Source organism: Myodes glareolus, chromosome 10 (assembly GCF_982192425.1).
Source record: "Myodes glareolus chromosome 10, mMyoGla1.1, whole genome shotgun sequence".
In the NCBI taxonomy this organism is placed as follows: Eukaryota; Metazoa; Chordata; class Mammalia; order Rodentia; family Cricetidae; genus Myodes; species Myodes glareolus.
Genome location: NC_142035.1, coordinates 52,579,233 through 52,599,608, shown reverse-complemented (window position 1 = coordinate 52,599,608; position 20,376 = coordinate 52,579,233). Strand labels below are relative to the sequence as shown.

Below are 20,376 nucleotides of genomic sequence, written 5' to 3'. Positions count from 1 at the left end.
TGAACAAAGAGCCTCAAGTAACAACCTATGTCAGATGCACAAGGACTAAAGGATAGTGAAAAGTAACATGAAAAAACACATCTTGATGCTCCCCCAAATTACTAATCCTATAATAACAAACAGCAATGAGAATGGTCTGGAAGATATTATGAACAAAGAATTCAAAAGAATGATTTGACTATATTCAAACAACTCAAACAGGATACTAATATACTCAAAACAAAGCAAAAACAAAGAGATGAATGAAATGCAGAAGTCATTCCAAGTAAAGAATATAGAATTTAATAAAGAAAAGGAATTGTCAAAGAAAACTCAAGCTGAAATGATTTGGAAGTGAAAAACTTAATAAGCCAAATCAAAATGTCAGTGGAAAGCCTCACCCGCAGAAACTAAACAGAGAAACCCTGGAGTCAATGACATGGTAAATAAGACGGACCTAACAAACATCTACAGGACATTTCAACCAAACATGACAGAATGCTCATTCTCCTCAGCAGCCCATAAACTTTCTCCAAAAATGATCACAAAATAAGACATAAAGCAAGTCAAAACAATTATTGGAAAGTTAAATAACATCCTGCATTTATCTGACCATAGTGGACCAAAGTCAGATATCAGCAGCAATAGAACCCAGAAAAAGTACACAAACTCAAGGAAGCTACACTACCACTGAACAGTAATTAGACAAGGAAGATATCAGTAAGGCGAAAAAAAAATCCTGGATGTGAAGGAAACCAAAAACACAATGTGCCACAATTTATGGGACACAATGAAGGAAGTCCTACAAGGAAAGCTAATGCTAAATGGAGGAAAACTCGAAACATTCCCATTAAAACCAAGAACAAGGTTAAGTGCTTTCACTCTCTCTGTTCAACATAGTGCTTGAAGCGGTACCTAGATTATGACAGCCAGAGACAAAAATAAAAGAAATGGGAATAGAAAAGGAAGAAATAAGAAAATCCTAATTTACAGATTATGTGATTCTACACACAAGAGACCATAAAGAGTCTGTCAAAAAGCTTGTGGACCGATCCCAGCTTTCGGCCTGGAACCCCTCCCGTCCTCTCTCCCTTTTTCGGGGCTTAAATTCCTCCATCTCAGCCGGGGTGGGCACCGCGGGTCGGGGCAGGCGGTGAGTGCAAAGAGACGGGAGTCCCTTTGTTCGGATAGCCGGCCTGCAGCAAGCTAAGACCGCAGGCAGCAAGTCTTCTGACCAGCGAGGGGCTCTGATCCTGTGGAGGGGTGAGTGTGTTGACCGCCAGCCATACAACTCCAGTTAGGTACACACGGTATTCCCGCCATCCTTATCTCCCTGGCTGCTCCACAGGGGCAGCTTCCCCCAGCTAATCCCTCTCTCCTGCTACGCCATCCCAGCTTTCGGCCTGGAACCCCTCCCGTCCTCTCTCCCTTTTTCGGGGCTTAAATTCCTCCATCTCAGCCGGGGTGGGCACCGCGGGTCGGGACAGGTGGTGAGTGCAAAGGGAAGGAAGTCCCTTTGTTCTAATAGCCTGCCTGCAGCGAGCTAAGACTGCAGGCATAGTGATTCCTGGTTAGCAAGGGACACTAATCCAGTAGAAGACCCAGCGGAGGGAAGAGCCATTGGAGGCCATCTGAAGGAAGAGATGGGCAGACGCCAAGGCAAAAACTCCTCCAACAATCTGAAAAACAACATGAAAACACCAGATCCCAGCGATCTTATGACAGAAGGACTTGAACGCCCTATTCCGGAAGAAGTGGAAAACAGTGTCATTATGAAAGCAATAGAGTCTCTTAAACAGGGTATGAATAACTCACTTAAAGAAATAGAAGACAAATATAACAAAAAGATGGAAGAAATGAGTAAAGAAATGGAAGACAAATATAACAACAAGGTTGAAGAAATGAGTAAATTCGTAAATGATACCCTGGGAAACCAAGAAAAAGCAATCAAACAGGTAATGGAATCAGTTCAAGAATTGAAAACTGAAATGGAGGCAGTGAGGAAAACACAATCCGAGGGCCGGCTGGATATGGAAAACCTAGGTAAACGAACGGAGACTACAGAATCAAGCTTAACCAATAGAATACAAGAGATAGAAGAACGAATCTCAGATTATGAAGACACCATAGAGAAAATAAACGCCATGACCAAAGAAAACAGCAAATCCAACAAATTCTCATCACAAAACATTCAGGAAATATGGGACATAATAAAAAAACCAAATCTAAGAATAATAGGAGTAGAAGAAGGAGAAGAATTGCAGATCAAAGGCCCAGAAGATATATTCAACAAAATTATAGAAGAAAACTTTCCCATCCTAAAGAGGGATATTCCTATGAAGGTGCAAGAAGCATACAGAACACCGAATAGATTGGATCAGAAAAAAACATCCCCTCGCCATATAATAATCAAAACACAAAGCAGTCAGATTAAAGAAAGGATATTAAGAGCTGCAAAGGAAAAAGGTCAAGTAACCTATAAAGGTAAACCTATCAGACTTACACCAGACTTCTCTATAGAAACCATGAAAGCCAGAAGGTCCTGGATAGAGATACTGCAGAAATTAAGGGACCATGGATGCAAGCCCAGACTACTTTACCCAGCCAAGCTTTCGTTCACTATCAACGGAGAAAACAAAATATTTCAGGATAAAAACAAATTTAAACAATACGTAACTACTAATCCAGCCTTACAGAGAATACTAGAAGGAAAATTACATCCCAAGGAATCCAACATTGCCAACACTGACTACAATAACTCAAACATCTAGCGACCATTCACAAGCACAAATCAAAGAAGGAAAACACATACATTCTACTACCTAAAAAAAAAAAAATGACCGGAGTCAACAACCACTGGTCATTAATATCACTTAATATCAATGGACTCAATTCACCTATAAAGAGGCACAGACTTAGAGATTGGATACGAAAAGAGGATCCAACTTTCTGCTGTTTACAAGAAACACACCTCAACCACAAAGACAGACACCTACTCAGAGTAAAGGGTTGGGAAAAGGTTTTCCAAGCAAATGGACCTAAGAAACAAGCGGGTGTGGCCATTCTAATATCTAACAAAATCGACTTCAAACTAAAATCAATCAGAAGAGATGGAGATGGACATTTCATACTCATAACTGGAACAATTCATCAGGAGGAAGTCTCAGTCCTGAATATCTATGCTCCTAATATAAAGGCACCCACATATGTAAAAGAAACTCTTCTAGAACTCAAGGCAGTCATCAAACCACACACACTAATAGTAGGAGACTTCAACACTCCTCTCTCACCAATGGACAGGTCAATCAGACAGAAACCAAACAGAGAATTAAGAGATTTATTGGAGGTATTGAATCAAATGGACTTAACAGACATCTATAGAACACTCCACCCAAATAGGAAAGAATATACCTTCTTCTCTGCAGTTCATGGAACCTTCTCGAAGACTGACCACATACTCGGTAACAAAGCAAACTCCCACAGATACAAAAAAATATCAGTAACCACCTGTGTCTTGTCAGACCACCATGGATTAAAATTAGAATTCAACAACAATGTTACCCCCAGGAAGTCAACAAACTCATGGAAGTTGAACAGTCAACTACTAAATCACCCCTGGGTCAGGGACGAAATTAAGAAAGAAATTAAAGTCTTTCTTGAATTTAATGAAAACAAAGACACAACATACTCAAACCTATGGGACACTATGAAAGCAGTGCTAAGAGGAAAGTTCATAGCAATAGGTGCCCAACTAAAGAAAACGGAGAAAGCACACATTGGAGACCTAACAGCACACTTGAAAGCTCTAGAAAAAAAAGAAGCTGATTCACCCAGGAGGAGTAGAAGACTGGAAATAATCAAACTGAGGGCTGAAATCAACAAAATAGAAACACAGAAAACAATCCAAAGAATCAATGAATCAAAAAGCTGGTTCTTGGAGAAAATCAACAAGATTGACAAACCCCTATCGAATCTAATCAAACGGCAGAGAGAGAACTTGCAAATTAATAGGATCAGAAATGAAAAGGGGGATATAACCACAGACACAGAGGAAATTCAGAGAATCATTAGATCTTACTACGAAAGTTTATATGCCACAAAGTTGGAAAATGTAAAAGAAATGGACATTTTTTAGATAAATACCATATACCAAAGTTGAACCAAGAACAGGTGAACAATCTAAATAGACCTGTTAGTCGCGAAGAATTAGAAGCTGTTATCAGAAATCTCCCTGCTAAAAAAAGCCCAGGACCAGATGGTTTCAATGCAGAATTCTACCAGAACTTCCAGGAAGAGCTAATTCCTATACTCCTTAATGTATTCCATAAAATAGAAACAGAAGAGTCATTGCCAAACTCCTTTTATGAAGCTACAGTTACCTTAATACCAAAACCACATAAAGACACAACCAAGAAAGAGAATTACAGGCCAATCTCACTCATGAACATCGACGCGAAAATTCTTAATAAAATCCTGGCAAACCGAATCCAGGAACACATTAGAAAACTTATCCATTATGATCAAGTAGGCTTCATCCCAGAGATGCAGGGCTGGTTCAACATACGCAAATCTATCAATGTAATCCATCATATAAATAAACTGAAAGAAAAAACCATATGATCATTTCATTGGATGCTGAAAAAGCATTTGACAAAATTCAACACCCATTTATGATAAAGGTGTTGGAGAGACTGGGGATACAAGGATCATACCTAAATATAATAAAAGCAATATACAGCAAGCCGACAGCTAACATCAAATTGAATGGAGAGAAACTCAAAGCCTTTCCACTAAAATCAGGAACACGACAAGGCTGTCCACTCTCTCCATACCTCTTCAATATAGTGCTTGAAGTTCTAGCAATAGCAATAAGACAACATAAGGAGATCAAGGGGATTCGAATTGGAAAGGATGAAGTTAAACTTTCGTTATTTGCTGACGATATGATAGTGTACATAAGTGACCCCAAAAACTCTACCAAAGAACTCCTACAGCTGATAAGCACCTTTAGTAACGTGGCAGGATACAAGATCAACTCCAAAAAATCAGTGGCCCTCCTATACACAAAGGATAAAGAAGCTGAGAGGGAAATCAGAGAAACATCACCTTTCACGATAGCCACAAATAGCATAAAATATCTTGGGGTTACTCTAACCAAGGAAGTGAAAGACCTATTTGACAAGAACTTTAAGTCTTTGAAGAAAGAAATTGAGGAGGATACCAGAAAATGTAAAGATCTCCCTTGTTCTTGGATTGGGAGGATCAACATAGTAAAAATGGCAATTCTACCAAAAGCAATCTATAGATTCAATGCAATCCCCATCAAAATCCCATCAAACTTCTTCACAGACCTTGAGAAAACAATAATCAAGTTTATATGGCAAAACAAAAAACCCAGGATAGCCAAAACAATCTTATACAATAAAGGAACTTCAGGAGGCATTACCATCCCTGACTTCAAACTCTATTACAGAGCTACAGTATTGAAAACAGCTTGGTATTGGCATAAGAACAGAGAAATCGACCTTTGGAATCGAATAGAAGACCCGGATATTAACCCACAAACCTATGAGCACCTAATTTTTGACAAGGGAGCTAAAGGTATACAATGGAAGAAGGAAAGCATCTTTAACAAATGGTGCTGGCATAACTGGATGTCAACCTGTAGAAGGATGAAAGTAGATCCATACCTATCACCATGCACAAAACTCAGGTCCAAATGGATTAAAGACATCAACATTAATCCGTCCACTTTGAACCTGATAGAAGAGAAAGTGGGAAGTAGTCTACAAGATATAGGCACAGGAGGCCTCTTCCTAAGCAGGACCCCAGCTGCACAGACAATAAGAGAAACAATGAATAAATGGGATCTACTGAAACTGAGAAGCTTCTGTAAAGCAAAGGACACTGTCAGTAAGACAAATAGGCTGCCTTCTGACTGGGAGAAGATCTTTACCAACCCCTCATCAGACAAAGGTCTGATCTCCAAAATATACAAAGAACTCAAGAAACTAGGCACTAAAACTCTAATTAACCCAATTAAAAAATGGGGTACTGAACTGAACAGAGAATTCACAACAGATGAACTTCGAATGGCCAGAAGACACTTAAGGTCATGCTCAATCTCCTTAGCGATCAGGGAAATGCAAATCAAAACCACTTTGAGATACCATCTTACACCTGTCAGAATAGCTAAACTCAAAAACACCAATGATAGCCTATGCTGGAGAGGATGTGGGGTGAGGGGAACACTCGTCCATTGCTGGTGGGAATGCAAACTTGTGCAGCCACTGTGGAAATCAGTGTGGCGGTTTCTCAGGAAACTGGGAGTCAACCTCCCTCAGGACCCAGCAATTCCACTCTTGGGAATATACCCTAGAGATTCCCTAGCATACTACAAAAGCATTTGTTCAACTATGTTCATAGCAGCACTATTTGTAATAGCCAGAACCTGGAAACAGCCTAGGTGCCCCACAATAGAGGAATGGTTAAAAAAGGTGTGGAACATATACACATTAGAGTTTTACTCAGCGGTAAAAAATAATGACATCTTGAATTTTGCATGCAAATGGATGGACATAGAAAACGCTTTACTGAGTGAGGTAAGCCAGACCCAAAAAGAGGAACACGGTATGTATTCACTCATAAGTGGATTCTAACCATAATTTTAAAGGTCTTTGAGCCTATTATTTGTGATCCTAGAGAAGCTAAATAAGAAGACGAACCTGATGAAGATTATTTAGCTATCCGCCAGGAGGTAGGAAATAGTCAAGAGTCCCAGGTAACCTTGGGTGCATGGGGGGTGGGTGGGAGGGTTGTTGGAAGAGGAGAGTGTTAGAGAGAAGGGAGTAGGGGAGGAATGGAGAAAGCTCGGTTGACCGGGATGGGGGGAAGGGAGGAAGGATGAATATGGGATCAGGGAAGAATATATTTCAACTAAGGGAGTCATTTTAGGGTTTATAGGAAACTTGATTATATATGGGATCCCAGGTCCAAGGAGAGATCCCCAGATTGTTCTCTGGACAGAGGAGAGGGTGCCTGAACCGGCCTTGGCCCATAACCATACTGATGAATATTTTGCTTATCACCATAGATCCTTCATCTGGCGATGGATGGCGATACAGATGGAGTCCCACATTGGAGCACCGGACTGAGCCCCCCAAGGTCCAAATCAGGAGCAGAAGAGGAAGAAAATGACGAAGGACTGCGAGGGATGCTATCACCCACTGATACAAGGGGTCGGATCTAATGAGAGTTTACCAAGGGCAGTTGGATTGCGACTGAACGAGCACGTGATCCAACCAGATTCTCTGAATGTGGCCGGATTCTCTGAATGTGGCTGGCCCGGAGTCTTTCTGAGAAGCCATTGACAATGACACTGGGACTAGTTTCCTCTGCATATACTGGATTTTTGGGATCCAGTCTGTTTGGATACTCACCTTCCTGGACCTGGAGGGAGGGGGGACGAACTTGAACTTCCCACAGGGCTTGAAACCCTGACTGCCCTTAGGGACAAAGAGGGAGGAGGAGAGGGAGGGGGGAGTGGGAGGGTGTTGGGAAGAGGGGCGTAAATGGAATCTTTTATAATTTAATAAAATTACTAAAAAAAAAAAAAGCTTGTGGACCACATAAATCTTTCAGCAAAGTGGCAGGATACAAAAAAGAAGGTACTGAAAATGATATAAAGGAGTCAGTCTCATTCACCACACACACATACACACACACACATACAAACACACACACACACATACACACACACACATACAAACACATATACACACATACATACATACATACACACATACACACACACACACACACACACACACACACACACACACAGCAGGAGGAGGGGGAAATATACCTGGAAATAAACCTAACCAAGGAAATGAAGGACCTCTACAATGAAACCTTTATGACATTGTGGAAAGAAACTGAAGGGGATACCTGTAGATGGAAAGACCTCCTATGCTCATGGATCAGGATATTCGATGTTGTGAAAATAATCATCTGCCAAAGCAATAGCAATGTAGAGATTGAATGCAATCACAAGGAAAACATCAAGAGCTCTCCTCGCAGATAAAGAAAAAAATCTCAACCTTAGAGAACAAAATATTTGCCTCAGGCAGGTAGTTAATAACTGTCTTAGGTTTGTTCCAGGGATTTTTTCAAGCCATATACTCAGGTCTTCCTGAAAATATTTATTAGGTTCTACTGGATGATGAGATTTTTAAACACTTAGTTTTAAGATATTTAAACTTTGGAATTTCACTCTTTATGAGAACACATATAGAGGCAGCATACACAGACAGACACACATACATACACACACACGCCACAGACCATTATTTATTTACATAAAAATAAATCTTACTTTTCTTAGAAATCATTCTGTCGCATTTGAATAAATTGAAGGAATGCTCCTGCAAAAGCCGTGAGCACTCTCTTAGCCTGGACTCCACGGTGCTGACAGCCGCAAAGGTCCGGGGCACATTGCTCCACAGGGAGGAGTAAATGGAGGCAAATGAGATGTCCTCTTCCAGCTTCCTCAGTGCCTCTCCCCAGATGTCATTGTCTCTGAAGCGAATATCCCTGGGCCAGTAGTCCTGCACAAACACACATTCTATGCCATTTTAAATACATTTACACCGGGGTTTAATGAGCTAAAATGGAAATTTTACTCTAAGGCATGATTTTTGTTAAATGTTTTAAGATTAAATTTCAAGACAATTAAAAATCTCACAAAATTTGCAAAAAATTTTATAGAAACATGTTTTAAGGGATCATTTGAGCATAAATTGCTGCTTTGATGGCCTATTATCCCTCAATACTTCAACATCTCTGAAAAATTGAAAGTATCCTCCTTATAATAGCATAAGAATCAAAAATTAACATTAATGCATTTTCCCTATCTAAATTAAACTGTTGAAACTTCATCAGTTGATCTAATGATGTTTTTTATAGATAAAGAATAAATTTAGAATCATAAGGATTTAGGATTCAATTCTTTTAGCATTAGTTCATTTCAGTTTAAAATAACCCCTCAATATTTGTCAGGAAAGAAAGAGGAAGAATTAGGGGGCGCAGTAGCTCTGTGTTTTTCCTTCTATTTTTTCCAGTCTTACTGACAGGTAATACACAAAATTAATTACATTTATGATAAAAACATGTTGTTTTAATATCTGTATAAACTATGAGATGACTAAGTATAAAGCTAAGAATGCACTCATTGCTTCACATAGGTTTTGCTTGTTTTTGTAGGGTGGGAAATTTAATAATTATTGTCTTGGCAATTCTAAAATATATTAACTAGAGTCACCATATGTCTACTAGATCTCTGGAATATATTCATATTATATAATAGAAACTGCTATATCCTTCAATACATTTCCACTCTTATTCCTCCAAGTTCCTGGCTACCATTAGGCTACTCTCTGCTACTGAGTTCTACTGTTAGAGATTCCTTGTGTGAGTTGAAAACGTATCAATGGTCTTTCGGGGTCTGGTTTATTTCATTTAGCATTTTTTGAGGTTTATACACGATTGCATGTTTTGCTGATATCCAAAAATGTCATAAGTAATCACACTATTAGTACCTAAAAATAACCCTACAGTACATGAACATATATAGTTCAAATGAAATTTCCTCATCTGAGGTGACAAGGCTCCCTGCAAGAGCTAAAGATGATCTACCAAAACCCCCACATTAGGACTGAGGAGCCAACTTTTGAGTTGTTATTCAGAGTTGTTCAAGAGACTCCAAAACATTCTATTGCTGTTGCCCTTGGTTGTCTTCCAGAGACGGAAGAGAAGTCCCAATTACTGAAGACAGACACATTTCAGAGGCCTCTGAGCAACAACTGACCTAAAAACCTTCTCCCTGAGAAGTAGCTTTCATGGTACCAGAAGGCACCAGGCAGGCTTCCAAAGCAGGGAGGTAACCAACAGATTTACTCAACCACAATGCTATGAACTACAGTGACAACCAGCATGACAAAATAACACTAAGGGCTCAGTAATGGTACACATACCTTGGTGGTATTTAACAGCTCTCTAATCCAATTTATTTATTTTTAATTTCTGAGACAGGGTTTCTCTGTAAAACAGTCCTGTCTGTCCTGGAACTCTATTTGTAGACCAGGCTGTCCTCAAACTCACACAGATTCACCTGCCTCTGCCTTCAGAGTGCTGGGATTAAAGGTGTGCTCTGGGGCTCTCTCTAATACAATTTAAGACCTGTTTAACAAGAAAGAAATCATGCCTGGTACTGGAAACCTAGCTATCTACCCAGGGCTAGTAAATTGCTTAACCATGTTCATTGTCATTCTTTTAACAATAGCTAGGACAGGGAAACAACCTAAATGTTCTTCAACAGATAGTGAAAATGTGGTGCATATACACAATAAAATACTATTCAGCTATTAAACAAAATATAAAATTTGAAGGTAAATGGACAGAGATAGAAAAAACATCCTGAGTGAAGTAATCAGACCCCAAAGACAAATACCGTAAGTTTTCTTACATGGATGTTAGCATTTAAGCCTTCTAGAGGCATGCTGCAATTTGCATAGCCTCAGAGGTTAGGTTTCAAGTAAAGGGCCAGCATGGAGAGGAGGATGCCCCAGAGAAGGGGAAATTGAATATATAGTTATGGAGAGACCAGGATGAGATAGGAGTGGGAGAATAATGGGGAGGGGCGGGTGAGAGTGGTAAAAGAGGGACTATGCGGAGGGACAACTGACACTAAAGGCCATTTGAGGGTCATATAGAAACTACTACCATAGACGCTCACTAAAATAAATACTTCTATAAGGGAAATATAAATGGAGTCACTAAGTAACGAGGGAGACAATGTCCCAACTGGACATCGCTCACCAAAATGTGAAACCTCCAGTGCCAGTAAGGGTTATATCTAGCTGAGTCTTTAGCCAAAGGGGTCCCAAATATCAGGCTATTCCCATGGCTATTGGTTGCTCTTCATAAACTGATGATAAGGCCCCAATGCTGAGGACAACACTTGCATGTCTCGTTGAACAAGGAGAGGCTAGTGCCTCACTAGACCTTTTACCCCTACAGTCTAGTGTCCATGGTACTGGAAGATATTCTGGACTCTACCGAGGAGGAGAAAGGTAACCATCAACTCAGCTATAAACCCTGCAATCTACAACAGTGACCTGCCTAAAAGAAATGCTGGTACAATGGGGGCACACATGCGGGAGTAACCACCACTGTCTGATTGTATTTAAGGCCCACTCCATGCGCCACCCATGCCTGACATTGTTACTTGGCTGGTTATAGGCCTCAGACTGGGTAGGTCATGGGCCTAGCAGGAAACCAAATACTACTGTTCTGTTAAAGAAATGTAGGAATGAAATGACTCCTAGATAGCCTGCTCTACCCACAGACCAGTGCCTAACTCAGCCATCATCAGAGAAGCTTCTCGCATTAGTTGGAAACTAACACAGAGACCCACAATTGGACACCACATGGAGAGATTTTGGAACATTAACATCCTAACTGGGATGTCTTCATCAAGTGCCTCCCTTCAAGGCTCAGGAACTATGTAGAAAAGAAGGCAGAAAGATCACACCAGTCAGAGCGGATGGGTGAGTTCAAAGGAACGGTGAGCGCACAGATTGAGGCAACTAGCACAAGGCCTGCACAAGTTCAAGGCAAACTGGATCTCAGTGCTGAGGGAAGAGGACACAGGCCACAACCCCCAACCAAGAAGGTGTCTGCAATTGATACCTCTTGTAAAGGAAAATTAGTTTTCTCCCATGGAATCTCTTTGGCATGTTAACTACACTTAAATGTAGGCTCATGCCTAGCCGTAGAGAGATAACACAAAATGACTCAAAGACACGTTTGTACTTTTTGACTCAAATTGCTTTATAGGGAACTTTTTGTCTTACGGCTGTTTTACTTGCATATTATAGTTTCTGATTTTGTTTTTATGAGGGGTGTGTGTGTGTGTGTGTGTGTGTGTGTGTGTGTCTGTGCTCTTTGTGGTTTTAAAATTCTGGTTTGTTTCTTTTTGTTTTGTTTGCTTGCTTGTTCACTTTCTAAAGGGAAAGAGAAGGAAATGGTGTGGAGTAGAGTGGATGGGGAGATGGGAAAGAACTGGTAGGAGCTGGGCAAAGTGGGAACCTTGATCAGAATATTTGTTTACAATGAACAAAAAAGAAAAGAAATAAGTTTTTAGAAACCGATTTTATTTATTTTATTTTTAAATGAAATTCTTTCTCAAAATACTGGGACAAAAGCACTCATTTAAACACATATACCCACATAAAATTTCATTGCAATAATTTCATAGCAAATTCTGCTCATATTTTACATAAGCAGAAATAATTATAATTGAATTTATTAAATTTCAACACATCTCAGCAAAATGTCACCTATCTTTTAAACTGACATTTTTATTCCAACCTTTATCTGACATACCTCAAAGTATGACAAACCGTAGCTTCACATTTGCAAACAAGTGAGCTCAGCTGATCCCCGGAGAAAAGTCCTCAGGAATCCCAGGAACTCCAAAAAGACTTGGTAATTATACATAACCATATGAAAACTTATTTTGAATATTTCACTTTGATCCAATAATCAAGGAATATTGGTGTAAGTTTTCTACAAACTATCTGTGAGTATTAGCTGTGATGAGTGTCTAAGTAAGGGTAATTGTCAGATTTTCTTGAAGGTATAAATACATAAGACAAAAATCTTAGGAAAGTACACAGAATTGCATGCATAGGGCTAACAGTTTTTAAATGTGCAAACATTATTGTTAAAAGCAACTGGAAATTATGTACAGTTCACTGAAAGGAAACAAATATGTGAAAACATTTTATTATTTAATTTCCATTCTTCTTTCCATATCTAACGTTTTTGAAAGGTGTATTGGAAGAGAAATGAGAATAGGATGCTCTACTCACCCAGTTTTGAAACTTTAAGAATTCCTCAAAGGTCTTTGGGGGATCTTGACATTTCTAATGAAGCAAAATCAGTCAATAGCATTAATTCTAAGTGTACTTAACACATATAACCCCATAAGCAAATATAGTGCTTAAGTTAGAAGTTTAAGAACTGTAACATACTATAAAACATTCATTTGTGTACTTTGTAAAGTCTAGGTTCTTTGAAAAGGGACAGAGATAAATGTTTAAATGTTGCCTCTACAAGAAATCCCAATGTGAATCTTGCTGAATGTTCCATTTCAAATTCCAACAAGAGATCCAAGATATTTTGAATTATTGTGGACTGTATCCATAATAAACTCAGAGCCAGAAATATAATAGATATTCCTCTGTTGACAAGGAAGTCACAGGAAATTGTGAATATACTATGGAGGCCTCAGGCTAACAATTCATAATTTCATTTTTATTATGTATTAGTTTTTCTGTACATTGAAAATGTACTCAACAATAGACTAATTTTTTCAAGATGAAACCTGAGTCCTTGTCTTAGAGACTTTGTACACATTCCTCCTTTTGCTTAGACCTATTCAGCTCTCTATTGAAATATCAAATTAAAAGTCACTTTTAGTTGGAAGCTTGAAAATTCAAGACCAATCTAACTACCCAGAAATACCTGTTTTAAAACAAAATATCTCACAAAGACAAAAACAGAAAGTCACTTTTTATTCCCCAAGAAAGTTTCACCCTCCGAACCTTACAAAGTTTCTTCAGGGTAACATTGAACAGATTCCTGTCTCTAGAGAAACAGAGATGATGTACATTATAGTTGAATCACACAGATATATTCAGTGACTGTCGCAAGCCTGTAAGTACTTGCTGTATGCATCATGTGATGAATAGGTAAGTAAATAGATACATGGGAGAAGTATCTAGGTATCTGAAAAATGCTAACATGTTTAGAGAATGAAAATACAGTGAGGAGAAGCCAGAGAGAGAGAGAGAGAGAGAAAGAGAGAGAGAGAGAGAGAGAGAGAGAGAGAGAGATCCATAAATCTAATTCCTCAATAACTATGATGACAAAGCTGAAAAGAATGGAATGAAGGAGTTAAGTTTGCATAGGAAACTTGGCCAACTTCTATATGAAATTCACAGTCTGGAATAAAATGGAAAGGAGGTAAGGAACGAGCAGGTACATGAGCATCTATTTCATAAAAGCAGAGTGCTGTTCCGTGGAAATAATAAGGAAAAAAACAGGCCATATACAAAGCATTCTTTTCTAGGTATTAATAAAAACCAGCAGATACTGATAATCATGATGAGTCAAGGTTATAACGCTTTATTCCAAACTTACCAAAGCACTAAGCTAAATGCAGGGCTCCTCTCAGCACCAAGCTCAGTTCAACAGCAGGACAAACCCATGAAGCCAGCCCTGCTGATGACCTGAAATGTAGACAGATCATACTCTCTATAAACAAACACAAATCCACAACAGTTCCTTACCTGAGGGGCAGGCTTCTGCTGCCACTGCACCTTAGCTTGGCCTGCCATGTTAAACATGGAGATGCAGAGAGATCACCTGGGCCTTAGGTGTCAGTATGAGTTCAGGGAACAAACTGCAAAGATACCCAAGCACAAAAGCAGATGACTTAAATATCGCTCCTCTGTGTTACTTTTGAGCATCACTTGTGAATGTTGTAAACAAAGTCACGGTGGAGGAGGAGTACACACAAGGAAAGCTGCACAGATTGGTATATTCTTACAGCTTTAAATTTCAGAGTCTGAGCAGAGTTGAAAATAATTAACCATCACTTGTAGTGTAAATTCTAATTGGTCGTAATAATAAAAATTCAGAGTTAGATATTAGGGGGTGAAAGCCGAAAGATCTGAGAAGCAGAGCAGCCAGCCACTAGTTCTTACCTCTACGAAATCCTCAGACTGTCTACAAATCCTCAAACTGAAAGCCATCTCTATGAAACCTCAGACTGAATCCTCAGCACTTGTCTCCTCCCACCTTATATTCCTCTCTCTACCCAGCCATATCACTCCTGTCTCCACCTTCATAGTGCTTGGATTAAAGCAGTGAGCCACCACCACTTAACTCTGTTTCTCTTTTACACTGATTCAATCTCATGTAGCCCAGGGTGGCCTTGAACTCACAGAGACTGATCTGCCTCTGTCTCCCAAGTACTGGGATTAAAGGTGGATGTCTGCACTGCCTGGCATCTACGGTTGACTAGTGTGGCTAGCTCTGCACTCTGATCTCCAGGCAAGCTTTATCTGTTAAAGCACAAGCAAAACATCCCCACAGTCACTTCCAACTTCTCCTAGCTCGAATATCAAGAAAACAAGAAGTAATTAGAAGAGAGTGGAGGTTTAGTTAATACCAAATAAGCTTGATCCAATTAAAGTTACAGCCAACCAAGCTCAACTCAACTCCAAGAAGATTCTAGACCAGCCAGCCTTTTACTCTAAGAGGGTTCCAGATTAGCTTTTTACTCTAAAAACCAAGTAAAGAAATATGCCTGTGTGCTCCAAAACTAAAGACAATTAAATCTCGGCTGCTTTCCACAATGATTGTTACATAATGTTCAACAGTAAAACAATACAGAACAACCCAAGGCAGAAATATGAGACTCCATAATCCAAGGGAAATGGTGCCAATATAAATCAAGCACTTAGGAAGACACCTACTGTAATAAGCAGACAATGACTTAAAAACTACTATGAAGACATTAAAGATTTTATAATATAGATTGAAAAATAGTGCATGAAGAAGACAAAGGGACAGCCCTGTAATCCCAACTACTCAGCAAGCTGACACATGAGGATTCCAAGTCTGAGGGCTTCTTAGGTCATTTAGCAAGATCCTGACTCAAAATAGAAAGAGGGCAGTCTCTGCTCAGGACTATGGATTTAACCTCTATTTCTTAGATTAGGCTCTTTTATACATACATATGGATTAAATAAGAGAGATTAGAACTCTTTTGAAGAATTTGGGCCTACTTTTGGGTAAATGACACAGAGTTAGTCTTTCTTTTATGAAACTTCCAGCCAAAGCTACTAAGTCTGCTATGCTCCTGCTTACTGTGAGATGTTCAGGCCACATAGTGAGTTTACCAAAAGAAGTTCTGATAGTATGCTCAGTTTTTCCAGTTGAGTTACAAGAGAAAATCCATCTTACTGTGCACTAGACCACATGGTTGTTTTGAACTACTCTACTTTGGAGTAATTTATTATGCAGACAACCTAAAACACTGATAAATAGTAATACTTGCTGTAGAGAGATGCTTTGTGCCGCGCCTTAAAATATGGCGCTGGCTTCTGCCTTCCACACCCCGAATGGTGAGGGCTCTCGGTTGTAAATAACTCCATACATGGCTAAGGCTAAGGATCTGGCTTGCTTCCACGTTTCTGAACCTATCTGCATTTCCCACTGTAGCATGCTGGAGTTGGCTACCCAGAGGCTATTTTAGCTGTGGGCTGGCTTTCCCCAGGGTCAGAAGATTATTCAAGGTTCCTGATTAAACTGCATTGGGAAGAGTCCGGTGTTGTGTTTTCTTTGCTGGTCAAAGCGGACACAACAACTTGCCTGTTCATCCATACAACTGAATTGCTGTGATAAAACAGCATACATTTGCTTTTTTAAATTTTACATTAAAAAGGAATATGCTTGTAAACCATTTATTCCTGGCTTAGAAATCTTGTTTTTGCTTTCTCCACCCAGAAAGTTCTTCCCCTTCTGCAGCTAAATCAATGCTATCATGCTTTTCATAGTAGTTTCTAATAAAAGAAACATTTTTACAAACAGAATGAAGGGGAATCTTCAGACTGTGGAGGGCGAACAATATGGACCTATGTGTGTCTCTGTTCCTTATTGGCTGATGCCTCTTTTAAATTCTATTTTTTAATAGAATTTCCCACTTATGGCAAAGATCCCTACTCCCACTTTAGGGTGTGATTCTGAGAATTTTTATATTGACCAATGTCTATTGTTCTATTTGTAATGGTCTGTCCTGTCCACTGCCGAGGCAGGCAGATCTTCCTCCCTGCTTACAGCCCAAGCCCTTTCCTTTCCGTCTCTCTCCCAAAAGAGGTAGTTGCTGCTGTGGCTCCTCTCCTCTCCTCTCCTCTCCCCTCTTCCCCCCCTCCTCTCTCTCTCTCTTCTCTTCTCCCTTCTCCCCTTCATCCTTTTCCCCTCCATAATCCACTAAATAAATATCCAACCTCACTCTGCATTGCGTGCCTATCCATCTCAGTATCTCACTTACCATGCGGCTCCCTGCCTAGGACCCACTGGCCCTCATGGCCTGCGGGCACTCAGGATCCCTGCCAGATGGCCCGCTGTGGTCTCGTGCCTGCTGTGCACTGCAACTACTTGGGGAACAGTGCTGTTCTGTTTTATTTTTACCATAGCATTGGTGCTTGTGTCTTGGCCAGGCTCTTCTGCCTGCGGGTGGGCCGGCTAAGGACACATGCAACCCTGGGCTCCAGAACCAGGTTTCTTTATAACAGCTCTGCACTCTATCTGCCTGAACGCCGACCTCTACACATACCAGCAGCTTTGGTGGTGAGTTTTCCCCTTCTAGCCCCCAACCACTGCCTTCACAGCTGCAGCTGAGCCCTTTGCTAACATTCATCTCTGGTTGCTTTCCATAGCTAAAAATGTGACCCGATGACCAAGGGTCAGTCCCCCCCTCCCCCTGCGGTAGTGCTGCACACACTGTGCAGTGCATTCGATTTGGGGGGCCCAGGGTCCCCTGGATTTTTCTTTCACCTTTCTTTTTTCAATTCCAGCCTTTGCTCCCCACCATGGCTTGTAGCATGGCAGCTCAGCAACAGGGTGGATCACGCCTCCAGGCAAAACTCCCATGGCTCAAAAAAATTTGGCTTCTACAAACATGTGACTGCCACCGTCAGGTGACCTTACTGCCATCTTAACTGAGAGCTAGGTTAGGTGACCAAGTTCTGTCATCTTTACTGAGGTATTCCCTGCCTGGTTCCCCATTGCTGACTCTGTTACATGTGTGTTTTGTACAATGGAATACCTTTGGTAGGGCCTACCAAGACCATCCACTTTGCCCAATTCCTGTTCACTGTATGTGTGTGTACATACACATAACTTAAATGCACCTATGTTTACCGTTAAATGTTATAATTGTCTGTTCCTTGTATCTCATTCCAGACTACAAAGCAATAAGTCTCATGTTTTAAATTGGTATGTACTTTTAAGTCTCTTAATTCCCCCCTTCTTTATCTGTTGAGAGCCAGTATAGTCAAGCTTGGACCCAGGCTCTCCAGGCAGATTCTACAACTTATCTATGCCCAGTAAACAGCCCTCAACTGCTCAGAAATCTGGGGAATATGGCATTTAAATATTTAATTATTAAAAAAACTTTTCATAACAAAAAGAGACAGGCTGGCTCCTGGCAGCAGCACTCTATTTCCTCCAAAGAAGACAGAAGACAAATGGACACAGAATAATGTCCATCTGCAATTTGCTTCAACTGCCAAGCACTGACCACTGGGCAAAACTGTCTTTCATCTAAACTGAAGATCTCCAGAATCGTTGAAATTGACAGCCTAGCTACTCAGGTCAAGGTAGGCTTGTCTTCCTACAGATTTCTTAGCCCACAGGATCTTCTGGAGTCTGGCATGTCCTATGCTGAACAGTAAAAGGCAAATATGGCCCCCAGCAACCATGGAGGACCCCAAGAAGTAGCTCTAGGTGCCAAACAAGTAAGTTATCTGTCGTTTTTAAATCAATAACTCAAGTAAAATTTTATCCTTCTCAAAGATCTCAGTTGCAGTTTGACAACTAAGAGTTTTTATTGTTTAAAAGGACAACCTCAGCAAACAAATTTCAGTAAGTTACAAATACAATTTAGGTTAAGGTGTGTACATGCAAGTTATAAAGGTGTGAGGACAAATACAAATAATCAAATTTCTCTCTCATGTTGTCTTCCATAGTCTTAAAAATATTTTTCATTATGCAAAAACATCTGTCATAGTCATTCTGATGTCTAAAACTTATGTTTTAACAAACCCCCAAAAATCTTGTAAGTTCCAGGGAGCTGAATTAAATGATCCACCTTAAACAAGTCTGATACACCTTCCTCAATTCCCTGGTCCTAATTTTTTTTTCCCCTAAACTTAACTTTGTCCTCTGTTCTTCCAATACCTTAAATAGGTTTTAAGAAACACCAGACATCTCCATACCACAAACATCAGACAGGAACAAAGAAACCAGATACCTCAGTATGTGACCAGCACCCAGTTTTCTCAGGTACCTCCTCAAGACAGCTACCACAAATAAGCAGGAAACAGTCTTGAGAATTCACCACCCCAATTCCTTTAACCTGTTGTCCCTAACCTCCTGCCTTTATATATATATTTTATATATATATATATATATATATATATATATATAGAGAGAGAGAGAGAGAGAGAGAGAGAGAGAGAGAGAGAGAGAGAGAGAGGAATGTAATGGTCTGTCCTGGTCCTTTAAGAGACAAGACCTGCCCACACCCTCCATCCTGCCTCGCAAGAAAGCAGGCAGGCAGGCAGATCTTTCTTCCTCTTTGAAGCCCAAGCCCTTTTCTTTCTGTCTCTCTCTCCCAAAGAGGTTGCTGCTGCAATGGCTCCTCTCGTCTCTCCCGTTCCTCCCTCCTCCTTCCCTCCCGCACTCTCTCCCCCTTCCCCCTTTTTCCTCCCTCTCCCCTTCCCTTCCATAACCCACTAAATAAATATCCACCCTCACTCTGCATGGTGTGTCTGTCTGAGTCTCTCACCTGCCACACGGCTCCCTGCCTGGGACCTCGTGTCCCCTGGTGGTTTTGGGACCCGCTGCCCACTGCTGCTACTCGGTTATCTGCAGTTTTTCATTTTTACTATAACACTATTAAAACTTTTTATATCAATTCTAGTCTGGTAAGTATCAGTACCCTGGCCTTGTTATTTGTAAGTCCACAGAAGGCTCTATTCTTTTTCTCCCATTTGCTAGTTTCTCATAATTCACCACTCACTAAATAATTTGATATATGATAGTTTTGGTTCTAACTTAACAATTATTATTTAGGTTTCTTTGAGGTGGGGCATAGAAAGATGATTTAACAAGTTATCCACATATATTCAAAAGTACTGTATGTGCCAACTCTGCGTGTTTTATGCAAAGCAAATAACGTGGAAACAGATTTCCTAAGACACCTACTGAGCATTAACTACTTGACACAGCCACATAAAGCTACAAGTCTGTGTTCTCTTAAATACAATATTGGGGTGGGGTAAAGCGGAGTGTTCTGAGGAGTCAGTATTTTCTCACCAACTCATGGCAACTACCTCGAAAGTGCTTTTCTGGAAATCGTTCCTAGTTCCCCAGCGTGGCCACTGCGGGCAGTACAACCGGAAGCCGACGGTTCCTATGGGGCAGTTTACTGGGGGATGCAAAGGCGGGACTTCCCTTCCGGAAGGAGCTCGACCGGCTTGT

At 40.4% G+C, this 20,376-nt stretch overlaps 1 protein-coding gene across 1 annotated transcript in view; it reads right to left on the bottom strand.

Moving 5' to 3' along the window:
* Fam227b (family with sequence similarity 227 member B) overlaps window positions 1-20,371 on the bottom strand; it is a 166,366-nt gene extending 145,995 nt beyond the window's left edge. Inside the window, 4 exon segments of the mRNA XM_048460034.3 lie at window positions 8,354-8,585; window positions 12,912-12,965; window positions 14,394-14,506; window positions 20,229-20,371. Coding sequence (XP_048315991.3) covers window positions 8,354-8,585; window positions 12,912-12,965; window positions 14,394-14,450 — 343 coding nt within the window. The 5' untranslated portion in view covers window positions 14,451-14,506; window positions 20,229-20,371.
* Window positions 20,372-20,376: the final 5 nt, after the last annotated feature.